The sequence below is a fragment of the Ananas comosus genome, linkage group 23 (assembly GCF_001540865.1).
Source record: "Ananas comosus cultivar F153 linkage group 23, ASM154086v1, whole genome shotgun sequence".
NCBI lineage: Eukaryota > Viridiplantae > Streptophyta > Magnoliopsida > Poales > Bromeliaceae > Ananas > Ananas comosus.
Window position 1 is genome coordinate 1694326 of NC_033643.1, and position 14941 is coordinate 1709266.

Here is a 14941-nt window from a genome sequence, read left to right on the forward strand (position 1 = left end):
CGTCTACAGAGTCTTAAGATCCCAGGTATTGTATGTACAGTAAATCGATCAGACCATAACATCATAAGGAGAATCGATCCTACATAATTTTTGTAGCAGAAATAGCACATGTTACCGATTGTCCCAAACGCAAATGGCAAAGGGCTTGGTGGTTAGTACCCGAAGTCCCAAGTTCGAATCCTAGTTGATTCACATTTTTTATATTTCGGTTAATTGCATGGTACTAATGGACTAGAAAAGGGCCTACATAGAAGGACATATCTTAAGCCCAATCCAGCAAACCGAAATACGTGACTTCGACTACGACCCAACCCAATGAGATAGAAGCTAAATTTGCAGCCTGCTCAAATCCGGCTCGACCTAATATCTAACATTTTATTAGCCACCAATCTTCTACCGGTACTCATGATAGTATTCTAGTCTAATTCTTATACAGTAAATCAAACTCGACTGGCCAGAGAATCCAATTGAGGATATTGTAGCTTAGCGGTTCCATGAGTCGGCCCAGCCCATTTTCATTCATATCTTCTATCCATGTTAGTTATTGCGCAAAAGTTGTTATATTTAAAATTTCAATAAGCTTGATCACAAGTAACAAGTCCTTAAAAGCACCTCTATTTATTTCGATGCAAAACATATGAAGGTCTTATACTTAGTAATAAGTAATATACTCATAGTATGTCTCGAAGCGCATTAATTTGATTGAGTCAGTATTTCTATATGGTCGCAATATACGAAAATAAAACTAAGCCACCAACATAGTTCCAAATTGCCAACGAGGCAATCTTTTTCATCATTAGCTGGGTGAAAAAAAGGACCAGCTAAAATAAAAACAAGGATAGCCAATGAAAATAAAAGTATTATATATTCTAGATAAACAACTCAAGATACTTCGAATTTTATATGTAAAATTTGTAGCTACTCACACGTGCATTTTATTAGAAACAATAAGATATATACCAACAAATAAAACTCGTTTGTTGCGTAATTTTAAGAACCCAATATATATATATATATATATATATATGAGTTGAGCTACGATACTTTTACAAGTATCACCATCATGGTGCTATTAAGTTTTAAACCATTGGATCTACTTTTTGATTATTAATAGTCCTTGGATTAAACACTATTCCACCTACCACCACCTACCACCATCATCTCAACCTCACATCTCTCCATCCAAGGGCTAAAAACACACAAGTATCACCCCCATGATACTTTTACAAGTATTCTAGCCCTACTCATATATATATATATATATATATATATCGTGTATTCGTGTATAACATCCGTAGCAATATTAGTTGCTGAGTCACTGTCCATAATCTCTGCTGATACGGCAAATTGGGAAATGCAAGTTCAAGGTCACATCCAAACCAATCAACTCATTCTAATTGTTTACGGGAGTGCACATGTAGTGTCACATCAAACAAATTAAGAGGAACTCAAGTTGTTACATGCATTATGCATTCCTTGCAATTACTAATTAATCACCAGATCCAAAATATTATCTTTATATATTACTGATTGATTTATGAATCTCTTTTGCATCATTCCAACACTGAGACCCAGCAAATGAAAGAGAAATGTTTTATGAGACTTGTTGATATATTGATAAATTTATATAATACTGTAGTTTACGTATATGAATAAAACAAATTTCGCTATGTCGTACCTACTAATAAATCAAAAATTCATGAATATAACATTCCAAGACACCTGTAGTAATGCGTCGCATTGAAGGATAGAATTTCCTTTTCTTCTCCAAGAGCCCTTTATTTAGGAGGACCACTTTAAGGAGTTTAATAGGGACCATCCATTTAATTCTACCAAAACTTAGGTAATTAAGTACCATACAGTTCATGGTTGATTATTTCATTGCCATCAAAGGTCATCACAAAAAATATTTGCCCTTATTGAAAATGTAAAATACGATACAACTATATATTGAGTTACTGTTATTAGTCCTTGACGCTGAAAGAGTTATTTGTGAAAAACTGTACGATCGATGCCTTATGATCAAATGTTGTCGAGATCAAACTGAGTGCTGAATCCTTGAGCAATTCCAACCAGATATAAATCTATGAACTAAGAATGCACATATGTATTGGTTTTCACTGCACAATATTCCACATTAAATTGTCATTAATAGTTTTTAGTGTGAGGAGCTAACATTTGGATATATTAATGTAGATTAGTTGACTACCTCTTTATTGTGAAGAGTTAACATATGTATATATATTAATGTAGATTAGTTGACTAAGTCATAGTTACAATACAAACATCGAGTCATGTGCTTGAACCATGTCATTTCCTTTTATAATGTTGAGTCACCTCAACTTGTTGCTACTTAAAAAACCTTAATGATCCTTAAAAAAGTTTATTTTTTTAATTTTTGTTAAATTTTTCATGCCCATCTCTTGAGCCATGATTATCGCATATTTAGGGGGGGTTTCTCTATGCATTTGTCTTATCTACTAACATTTGTTAACGTGTTCAAAATGGTCCCGTATAACTCATTTAATTCAATTAGTAGTATCAACTCCTCTTTTTTGCTTTTTTTAACCTTTTGCATGCCACAAATATTTAAATAAATTTGCATCCCCTTAGTGTTTTGCAGTAACTATTCTACTAACAACCAACAAAAGGAAAAAAAAAAAAAACGATAATAAATAAAATGGAGCCCATTCCACATTGTTTTGTACACTTCTCCTCCACAAAGCTAAGCAAAGTATCTTCATGTCCACTTATACCTCGTCACCCATTTTGTCCAACTCATTAAAAGGTCAAAAAGGAATGGGCGACCACATAGTTGGTGAAGATGCATTTCACTAATTAATAATAATGATAATAATAATAAAGTTGATGAGCCCCCGACAACATGAAAGTAAAAAATATATATTTTTCCACGTACTGTTCCGTAAGTTTCCCCACATCATGTCTCTGCTTAATTTATTACTATGTATATATGGTTGCATATGATCATATACTACTGTAGATGTGTTATCAATTATTGGATCCATCTGATTTTTATTGAGGTTCGAATTATTTTGGAGCAAACTGGAACGTAGATTTGATATGAATATCTATGTTGGAATTTGAGTTTTATTCTAATCATAATCGATTTTGGACGCTTATATATATTTGTACCTTTTTTATAAATTTTTTGATGAAAAAAATATTGAATGCATTAATTTGTAGTGATATAATAACATTTTGTTAGAGCGTCGTATGTAGTGATAAATTTGTGACTGAACTATATAAATTACTTATAATTTTATTATTTTTTTCCTTTTAGATATTATGTGCCATCAAAGGCCTGAATCATAATAACAAAATAAAGCATCAAAGTAAGTAGCTTTTTTTTTTTTTTTTTAAGTGTTACACATAGGTGCTTCACATTCATTTTTTTTTATTACTATAAAGTAAATAAACTTTTGTCTCGGGTAAGGCCTTTTTTTTATTATTATTATTAGAGAATTGTATTACACAAAGAATCTCACCCACCTTTATGTTTGCATTGTAAGTTGTAACCCTCTAATATTATTATTAAAAACTTAAAAAACTATTTTGTCCTCTCACTTGTGCCTTATTTGTTGGACCCCATCCATGCCTAATACTCCACTTCTCTCTCTCTCTCTCTCTCTCTCTCTCTCTCTCCCCACCACCTTTATTATTCCTCCTATTTATCCCTCTTCATCTCCCTCCACCCCCACCTAGCTCCCCCCACCCTCTCCACACCTAGGAAACAAGAGAGAGAGAGAGAGAGAGAGAGAGAGATAGAGATTATGGGTAACTACAAGTTCAAATTATCAGATATGATACCCAATGCTTGGTTCTACAAGCTCAAAGACATGGGAAACATAGGCAAAAGCAGAAGCAAAAGCAGAAGCAGAAGCAAAAGCCAAAGCCAAAGCCAAATCCAAAGCATCAACATAAACTCTCCTAGAAGAAGCCACCACCACCACCACCACCACCACCACTCAAGAAGAGCTTCTCCACTGAGCACCCCAAAGCCGCCATTATTCTCCCCACCACCCCAAAAAGCACTTCTCCCTAAAAGAGCTTCCTTCTACATCTCCTCCCCCACCAAAAAGAACCTCCTCCTCACCACCACCACCTCCCCCTCTCCCTCCCCCTCCTCTACAAGCCCACCAACCCCACCAAGGAGATCCAAGAAGAAGAGCAGGGTCCGGCCCATAAGGCCCAAGAAGCCCACCAAGGCCGCCGCCGCTTCTCCGGCTTCCTCCGCCTGCACCTGCCGCCGCGTCTGGGAACCCGACACCCTCTCCGATCTCTCCTCGCCTTCCCCGAAAAGCCCTTTTCACCTCCGCAACGTCTACGTCGACGACGCCGCAAAAGAATTCGAAGACGAAGAAGCCGACGACGACGACGAAGGAGAAGAAGCCCATGAAAGGCCCATTAACGCCCACCAAGAATACAATCACGGGCTCCGTAATTACTGCACCGTGACCTCCTCTGCCACCGACATTATAATCGACGTTAGCAACAGCAGTCGCAGCGTGAGCAGTACCAGCACTAAACTCGGCGCCGACTTCAACGATTTGGAGCTCCCCCCCATAATAACGAAGTCGGCAGACACGTGTCAGCCCGAGGACGAGCGCTTCGGGGACGCGGCGGAGCGGCGGCGGCGGAGCCCCTCCAACGTAGGAGCAATTATGCGGGGCTCCAGCGGCTTCGCGCGCGCGCGAACACCCCCCGCCTCTCCGGCGCGAAAATCAAAGCACGGGTGTCGACGGCCCCGACCCCGACGAAGAGGGCTCTTAATAAGGAGAGACTCTCGGGTACGTGAAATTTAATTTTACATAAAAATATAAAAAGTTTATTTAAATATATTTTAAAGGAGTTTACTCTTATTATTATTATTATTATTATTTGCTATTGAAGGTTCCAAATTGAGAATTAATTTTGTCATCCCAAAGTTTTTTCTTATTATTATTTACACACTTTTTTTTTTTCCCGTTCTGTTGAGTTATTACTGCGTGTTAGAATTATTATGCTCTTATAAAATTAAAATATTTAAAAATATTTAAAAATTTTGGGTTCCAGTAGAAGACGTAGATGTTAATATAGCGATACTAAAAGTAAAAATAGTTTTTATTATTAAAGGACAAAATAACTATTTTTGTAATAAACAGTCAATGTGGGAGCTGACGTAGACAAATTTATTGACAAATTATGCAATTTTAGAAAAATATATTAAATAGTTGTAACTTTTTAAAACGAATATTCTTTAAATTTCTGTGTTGCCTATACTAATTATCTTGATTAGATTTTCTCCTTAATTATTTCACATGAAACTGAATATAATTAATGTTCAGGCACGAGCACCGTACGAAATATCTGTTATAGAGAAGGCACTGTTGCGCAGAAGAGCTTAGGAGGCAGCTTTGTGGTGGTGAAGTCGTCGATGGATCCGCAAAGGGACTTTAAGGAGTCGATGGTCGAGATGATTGTGGAGAACAAGTTGAGAAACTCCAAGGATTTGGAGGATTTGCTCGCGTGCTACTTGTCGCTAAATTCGGATGAGTACCATGATTTGATTGTTAAGGCCTTTGAGCAAATTTGGTTTGATCTTAATTGTAGGTAATTAGATTGTTGTAAAGTAAAAACAAAAAAAAACAAAAAAAATGAGAGAGTAAAATTAATAATTAATCATGTGAGTTAATTCCATGATTATGTAACTTGATATAGTTGATAAAGTTTTGAATAGTTATAATCACTACTTATCTACTAAGCACAGCGATATTTGATAATAGTTTCACATCATCAAGCGAATTTATTTTTTCTTAAAAAAAAAAAAAGCTCATGAACTCTTTTCCATATACATATTTTTTCACTAAAAACTCCAAGACTAAATCTCCACTTTTGATAAACACTCGTGTGGAGATCCTCTAATCACCTCTTCATCGCTAATCAAAATATCAACAACAGTAATAAATAACTGAATAATATAATCTGCACTACTACAACAGTGCAAACTGCTATAATAAAATACTTTAGGGTCTCGGTTGGCTCGACGAAAAATTATAAAAAATTATTTTTCGTGAAAAAGTTTTCGGTGAAAAAAATTTTACGTTTTATAGTGTTTGATTTGTCAAAAAAATAATTTTTTATTAATATTTATTTGGTTAAAAAAAATTATATTTATTTGATTCGGTAAAAAAGAATAAATAAAAAAAAATTATGCTGCCTGAGTTTTTTTTTTTCATCGAAAAACGATGAAAAATAAGAACTTCAATTATTCTCTAAATTTATAAAAATATTTTGACGAGATAATATTTTTACGTCAAATCAAATAAGTGAAAATATATTTTTTATATCGAATAAAAATAATTTTTCAGAGTCGTTTTACCCCAACCAAACTCCCCCTTCTCAGCTTAATAAAAAGACAAAAAAATGTACAGTAAATAAATAGTCGTGGTTCGCTCAAAAAGCCATTTTAGGGCCAAAACCTAGGCCTAGATTTATGCTGAGAGAACCCTAGAGTTTGCATTAATTTCAATGCGCCACATAACCCCAATAAATGTGGTGCATGTGACATATGCATAGGGTAATAATAAAATAATTCGAGTGGTTTATGTGAAAAGTACGCTACGTTACAAAATAGGAAGGTTTTTTATTTAATCGGATAAGTTCATAATAAAATATTTTAGGTGTTAGGGTGAAAGAAGGAGACAAATTTATTTTAGAAGTTGACTAATAAGACCCTTAATTTTCTAGCTAATATTGGTTAATAAACTAACTTTTTTTTTTTGGTACAATTTGTACTTTTGTAAGTGATCATGAAGAATATGGAGATTTAATTTGCAGTACATGATATTAATGCATTTTTACAGTTTTTAATTCTTTTTTGTTTGTTGTTTTTCCTGTTCCTTAATTTTCCTAAGAGCCTTAATTAGTTACGTTTTTTTAGTTTGTTTGGTGATAGGTTTTATAGGTAACAGGTATTTTTAGCGATAGATTATTTTAAAAGATTGTTAGTGAAACACTCTTTTTTGGTGGTGCTTTGTAAAGTTTACGTTTATTAATTTTTTTTTTCAAAAAACATAGCATAAAAAAAAAATTGCAGCACATGCTCTGATACTACTTGTTAAAAATAGCATTTTGGTAAACTTTTTTTTTTTTTTTCACTCTAACCTCACAAAATGGTTTTTATTATATAGGAAAACAGCTGAACCATGTATGTATATTGATGAATTAGATTCTTTAATTTTTTCTTTCTTTCTCTTTTTTTCTTTTTGTTTTGTCTATATCTAGGGCTAATGTGATCATAGCAATATAATAGCTTTATTGGCCGTCTCTAACACAAGTGACAAAATAATTTATCATTAATAAATGAGGTCCAAAATTCGAAACTTAGTTGCTTAACATTTTCTACTAAGTTCTTTTTAAAAATAAATAAAGCGGACAGTATGTTATCTTTTTCTTAAGTTAAAAAAAAATAGATATAACAGCTTCACCAAAAGCCTAAGAAATAACCTTTTTTTTCCATATTGTGAAACAACTGTTGTACGGTAAAAGTTTAACGATATTTATATATTTTTATATTTACTACTCTCTTCACGTTTGAACTCGAGACTTTTTTTGCAAGGCTCATGATATAGACTTGAATTAAATAAGATGAAATTAATAATGTTAGGAGCCTGGCGTAACTCAAACTTAGGACCTTCTGCTCTAATATCCTGTGAAACAATCATTATACTATAAAAACTTAAGTTGTTAGAAAACAATGTTCATATACTTTACGTATCCTTCACAAAGAAGCAATTCCTTTCCCTAACCTTTAATCACACCCTTTTAAAAAAAAAAAAGAAAAAAAGAGAAAGATTGCAGCAGAAGAAGAGGAAGAAGAAGAAGCAGAAGGCCTCTGACACAATATTTAATAAATGATAGAGGAAGCAATAAAGAGATCAGGACAATGTCTTAATGGTCCTGGGTCTTGCCTGAGACATAACAGATTTTGCAACCATTTTGAGCCATATACACATAGGCCCCAGCAAAAGAACATCCAAGGTTTCTCTCTCTCTCTCTCTCTCTCTCTCTCTCTTACTTCCAATGAGAGAGAGCATGGGATTCTCTCTCATTTTACAAAAGAGGACACTCATTAGTGAGCCCCATCTAATTCCACTCATTCGGGATCTCTTATTCTGATATTAAGTTAAATTATACGAAACAATCATTTACTTTTAAAAGTTTAAATTAGCAGAGAATGATGTTTTTATCACTTTTTATATTCAATAATTTTTTTCAAAGAAAAAAAAAATATAATGGAAGATTAAGGGAGATCTCAAAGCATGTATTAGGAAGAACATCACTCTCATGTGTACCTGACAAAAATCTGGTACATGTCCAACTGAACCAACAAAGGGGAATGAACATCTAACTTGCACAATAATATGGCAGGTGTAGGACTGTAGGCCTTTGCTTTTAAATGCTTTTAATGCTGCTGCTTTGAAGGACTTTGGAATTTTCATCACCTTTGCTTCTCTTTTAAGTCAAATTCCAATTTCTCACTAGTTAATTAACGAAGTAACCTTCATCAGAAGTTTCCTTTAAATTTTTCTTTTTCCCCCTCCTATCACAATGATGTTTTAGTTAACATTTAATAGGTTGAATTCTGTAAAAGATCTTATTTCAACTCGCGCATTGATTGTTGATTTCATATGTCCTTCGTATCTATCACGAGTATTTCTGATAAAACATCTGGTGTAGCTATTTAGTTATAAAGCCCTAATGAATCTTTAGGAAGTTAAGATTCTTGTAGCCAGCTTTTCGTTGCAGCTAAAACTACAAAATATGAAGTTAGAATTTCTACTTTTTCAGATTCTGACTGCTTAATTTGCTGAGAAGTTTTGTTTAAGCTAATTATTTGTCAGATGTCAAGAACTATTCTACTGCTCACAGTAACTAAAGAGGGCTCAAAGAACTTTAATTTAAACTTTTTTGGGACCTACAAATGAGGAGCTGCTAGAATTTCAAATCAAAGAACAGTAAAAGTTGCAGTGAGATCACATCTGGAATCTAGCATACTGTTTAAGCATTCAATACTCCTTTTGAACTTTTAATTAATTGAACATTGCAGCTCTACAAGTTCTTGTTCAAATAAGGCCATATATAGCATTGAGATATCAAATCAACAGCAATAACACCCTGCAGGAGGAGTAATAAAATCCCAGGTCTTAATTCTGATATATTATCTGCAGGAATTTAAAAAGATTTGACACAACATAGCAGGGAAATTAACCCAGTGTTACATTATATAAAAATAGCCCAAGTTTTATCTTCTCAAGAGATTCCCAGATTTCAAAAAAAGAAAAGAAAAAAAGGACAAAATGCTGAGGGGCCTACATATGCAACCTTATTCATTTCCAATTTTGGCTCAGCAAGTGCATCACATGTATATCCCCAAAAGTCGTTTGGTTCTATTGCAATTAGGGAGCAGTACTAAAAATTTATAAATTAGATAGCCAACGTACAACTCTAAAAAATAAAATCGCATCGAATAACTTATTTTATTAGCTTTCTTAGATTGTTCTTGTCTTGATGCTTCTTGATCTTTCACGTATCTCATCTCTTTCCATGCATTACGGATCTGATCGGATGCGAAGAGATGAGATGCAAAGAGGAGTTATATACCAGAGTCCTCTTCACATAATGTTTCTCTTTTTTTTTATGTGACTGTTTGTCTCTTTTTATGTATAGGTTTCATAATTTTATATATATGGCTCGTAAATGCATGAAAAAAGTTAATTAAATCCACAAACTAAGTTTAAATTAATTAAGCATGCATGCATGCACCTTACAATAATGCTTGCTCCACACGAGTTCCCTCGTACTCGATGAGCATTCGATAATATCCTGTTTCTCCACGTTCCAATTTATTTGTGTATGCTTCCCTTGTCGTGTTACATGCATGAACGCGTTGTTATTATTATTATTATTATTATTATTATTATTATTATTATCTTTTAGAAAAGAAATTATATCAGCACACTGTCCGTGAGGAACATGGACCCTAATATATACTGATATGTAGTTCACAGAGCCGTCAATTCTAATAAATTTTTTAATTTAATTTAAAAATATTTCAAATTGAAAGAAGTAAAAATCAACTATATATACAGCACGAATCTTGGAAATTCATGTTCTATAATTGAGGAGATCTCGATCGATACATATTTTCCGAATGATTAATTGTAAAAATATGCAGATTTTAATAGAGATAAAAAAAAAAAGTGAAACATAATATAACTTTTTATGCAATATAATTTTGTTCCATTTTTCTTTTTCCCTGCATATGGTAGTAATTAAGTAATATAACCTATATATATAAATTTAATCATTTGAGAGGACACTTGAGGAGACATATCCCTAAAATTTCTCACCTACCATGATGAGGAAAATAAAAAAAAATAAAAAGGATAAGAGAGAGAGTTGGTTTGGACGCTTATGCACGTTTCCAAATTAATAGCCAAATATTTTTTTAACAAAACATATATTATTTTATTTTGACTATATATATGTGACAGAGTGGTCGGTTCTATATGTAGTAATGTATGCATGTCTATGATAGATGAGACATTCAGTGAATACAAAATTATTTTTTTTGTAAATTTCAAAGAGTAATTAATATTGTGTACATGTATATGATAAATAATATATTGTTTTATCTTTTAAAAATTATAGGCCTTTTTGCATAAAAAATTTACTTATTTTGGACTTTTCCAAAATCGGGTCCTCTTTTTCGTTTTTGCAGATTCGGTCCGCTTTTTCAGCAAACTGACCAAAATATCCTTATTACTTTTTCTCTTTCCTCTTTCTCTCTCCTCTTCGTTTCTGTAACGGAGGGAGGAGTGGGAGGAGAGGTGGCGGGCGCTGGGGGAGGAGGAGAGGGGCCTGCGGCGCGTTGGGGTAGGGCTAGGGCAGCGGCGCCGCCGTCGCCGACGCCGCTTACCCTAGACCGACCTACGCCTCTTCTTCTGCTGTCGCTTCTTCTTCTTCCCCTCCGGCTCGCCGTTCCGCGTCCTCCCCCTCCGCCTTCGTGTCGGTCGCGGCCGCGACCGCGGCGCCTGGGGGTCGGGCTAGGGCAGCGGCGTCGCCGTCACCGGCGCCGCTTGCCCCAGCCCGACCTACGCCTCCGACTCCGCCTCTTCTTCTACTGCCGCTTCTTCTTCTTCCCCTCCGGCTCGCCGTCCCGCGTCCTCCCTCTCCGCCTCCGCGTCGGCTGTGGCCGCGGACGCGGCGCGCACAAGAAGAGGCAGTCGCGGCGGGGAGGAGGTCGGCGGCGCGTCTTCGGCGGCTGGTCGCTTACCACATTACCACATTACCACGTTTACCACATTGCCACATTACCACGTTTATCATATTACCACATTACCACGTTTTAGCAGCCCGACGTACATGTTCTGCCGGTTGAGCCACATGGCCGGCCTGAGCAGTCTCAGCGCGAAGTGATTGAGCGGCCTGTTCTCCGCGCTAGCCCTGTACTGGCCGGACAGCTACCGCGGCAGGCTGCTGCTCATCATGCTGCCACTCAGCAGCCTCTCGCACTATGCGCCGTAGTTCAGTAGCCGCGTGCAGCTGGCGGAGAAGAAACTCGGGGCGCCGCGGCTGTGCCCGAGGTAAGAGCCGCTGCGCCGCGGCTTCTTCCGCCTTCTGCTGCTGCCGCTGTCGCGGTTATCGCTGCCGCTGCCGCTGCTGCCCCGCCACGGCAAGTTCCTCTCGCACCAACACCGGTACCTCAGCGCGCTGGGGGAGGGGAGGGGGGGCGAGAGGAGGCGGAAGCGGCGGCGGCGGTACCGACAACCGAGCCGCTGCCGCTGCCTCTGCTGCCACCCCCACCCGAGCCGCCGCCGCCGTCCCCTCTCCTCCTCCCCCAGCGCCCGCCACCTCTCCTCCTACTCCTCCCTCCGCTGCCACTTCTTCCTCCCACTTCTCCCTCCGCTGCCACTTCTTCTTCCGCTGCCAGGCCAGGCGGAGAAAAAAAAAACCGCTCTTTNAGCCGACACCGGCGCCTGCGCCGCGCGTGTTCTTCTCCGTCAGCGCCGCCCCTCCTCCAGCCGCCGCGCAGAAGCCGCCGACCAGCGAATGGTGTAATGGTGTAATGGTGCAAATGGTGTAACGGTGTAATGGTGCAAATAGTATAATAGTGTAATGGTGCAAAATCATCGGGCTGCATGTACAAGACGGCCAACTCGGTGTACCGGCCGGACTCGTCAGAGTCGCGCTTCACTAACTCGCCGGACAAGAGGCGCGATCGGGACATGACCGGCCTGTCGATGGCGCCGTCCGACGACGAGTAGTACGACGGTGAGTCGTCGGAGAGCGTGATACGCGGCATCAAGTCATCGGCGCACGTCGACCGCCTCTTCTTTGAGCCCCGCGGCGCCGACACGGGCTCCATTCTCGGCGACGCGGCGCCGAAGAAGGCGGAAGACGACGACGGCGACAGCGCCAATAGCGACGGCGACGGCGACGACGGGGCGGTGCCGTTCAAGGAGAGCGTGGTTGTGGCCATGGAGTCGCGCGACCCCCTCCCCTCCCCCCCGCTCTCCTCCGCCTTCGCCGCCGCCGCCATGGCTGTTGGCTCGGCGACGGCGACGGAGACGACGGTGGGGGTGGGCTCGGCGGCGGCGGCAGGGGAGAGGAGGAGGGGGTCGCGGGCGGTGGAGAGGAGGATGAGGAGGGAGGCGACGGTGAAGAAGGAGGGTGAAGAGGGAGGCGACGGTGAAGAAGAAGGCGACGGTCCGGTCCGCCTCTTTTTTTTTTGGCGAGAAAAAAAAAAAGAACGACAGAAACGAAGAGGAAAGAGAAAAAGTAATAAGGGTATTTTGATCAGTTTGCTGGAAAAGTGGACCGAATCTGCAAAAACGAAAAAGATGACCCGATTTTGCAAAAGCCCAAAATAAGTAGATTCTTTATGCAAAAAGGCCAAAATTATATTGTAGAAACCATGCATAGTTGGACAAAAGATATCATATATAACACATGCAAAATTTTTTTTTTTTTTAAGAAAAAAAAAGCATGCTACTCGCTTCGTTTATTTCATTTAGAAATAAACTTAGTTGGAAATGTGAATTATTTAAGATTCAAACTTGGGTCTCGGGTATCAACCACCAAGCATTTTGCCACTTACTCTAGGGGCGGTCGGTGGCCCGAGATTTTATTAATTTTACACAATTGAGAACGTACGGATTATATTTTAAAAATATGAAGCCGAACCGTAATCAAAATCAATTATTCATTCTATTTTTTTTGCATGAAAGCAACTCTTTTATTTATCAAATATCATTAATTAAACTATTACTTGCAGTAACAACAATTTCACAAACTAGATCAAAAGGCCACTACATGTAGTGCAAAGCGAAGCCTCTTGAGTCTTTTTCCTTTTTTTTACATATATGGGTTGAGAGCGAAGAAGCATAAGAATTGAAAGAAAATTAATTCTTAAACAAAAACAAAAAAATTATTAATCAATTCTAAAAACTCTAATTACATTAACCAAACACTACTTTTATATATTGGCAATAGTAAAATCTTGCTATAAATTAAATTTTAAAATTTTAGCAATTTTTCTAATACAAATATATCTGATCCTAATAATTTGAAACTTCTAAAATCATATTCCTAAATTTTAAGAATTTATTCCTTATAGAAAAATCCCAAAAATCTAGAATAAATGACTAAAACAAAATTACCAAAAAGCAAATTTGAAAATTAAAAAAAATAAAATTTTTAATTCTATTTTTTTTTTTTTTTTTACTGGGTCAACTACTGAGTTTTTTGTTTTCTACTTCTTATTTTGTTTTGGAAAAAAAAAAAAAAAAAAAAAAAAAAAAAAAAAAAAAAAAAACATTCGATACGTACACGTACCACAAAGAAATAAAAAGGTGATGGGACGTGGCCGTACGTGTGGTCGAACCATCCGCGTCCACAGCAAATTTGTATGCGGTCGCCCCCACCTCTCTTTTGGTCCACAATTATGGACATTATTATTATTATTATTATTATTATTATTATTATTACCCTCACTCACTGTATCAGTACACTGTACACCTTATATATAGCATGTTTAACTCACAGTAAAAGATTTCAAAATCATGTTTCTAATTCATTGATTGCATTTGCCGACATTCAGAATGTGCATGCGTCAAAAATTTAATAGTTTGAAAATTTATTGCGTAAAAATTAAACAACATTTCTTTCTGTATCTATATTGTTAATTTTAAATATTTATGATTTTGCTTATGTGGATTTGCGGTGTAGGAGACATGGTACACTGGGTGCAGGCAAAAACCACTCGCACAACTGTGTTTGTTAGATGGCATGTCAAATTGCTAATCATTTTCCTTTTTTGATTTTCTTTTTTTTGTGGGACCCTGAGGTGAATGTGTCAAGCTTGAGTTTAGCTTGGGTTAGTTAGGTTTTGACCTAATTTAAACTATTGATTATAACATATTAAAATATTATTCTGTATTCTATAATCGCTTAAAATTGTATTGAATACAGATAATGTCACATAGCGTTAGAGCAAAAGGTTCCGAGATCACTCAATAATTTTAGTTTCTCCGCAAATTATGTTGTCCTCCTCGGAACACGACAAAATAGAATCACTATTCACATGCACTAGTATTAACTTTTATTTATTTATTTATTTCTTGATGTGTTTGTATGTGCTCTAAGATTGTGGAAATCTTGGTGGGTCCCTGAAAGGTAATTAGGCAAGAGAAGTGGAGCGTGATTGCAAAAAAGCCAAAATTTTAGGGTTTCTGAAACCTAGGGATTGTGTTCTTTTGACAAAACCCTATGATTGAAATGGTACTGCACGTATGAGGAGGCCCCTACAGTTTTGTTCTTCTTTCGAATGATATATAATCTTAGTATTATATATATTTTTGCCTTTTGAGTCTATATA

General features: G+C 37.2%; 1 protein-coding gene across 1 annotated transcript; it reads left to right on the forward strand.

Moving 5' to 3' along the window:
- LOC109727843 (transcription repressor OFP1-like) lies at positions 3695 to 5746 on the forward strand. The gene is given in 3 exon segments (XM_020258045.1): positions 3695 to 4672; positions 4675 to 4808; positions 5346 to 5746. Coding segments are annotated over 3 exon segments (1284 nt in total). The 5' UTR covers positions 3695 to 3791; the 3' UTR covers positions 5615 to 5746.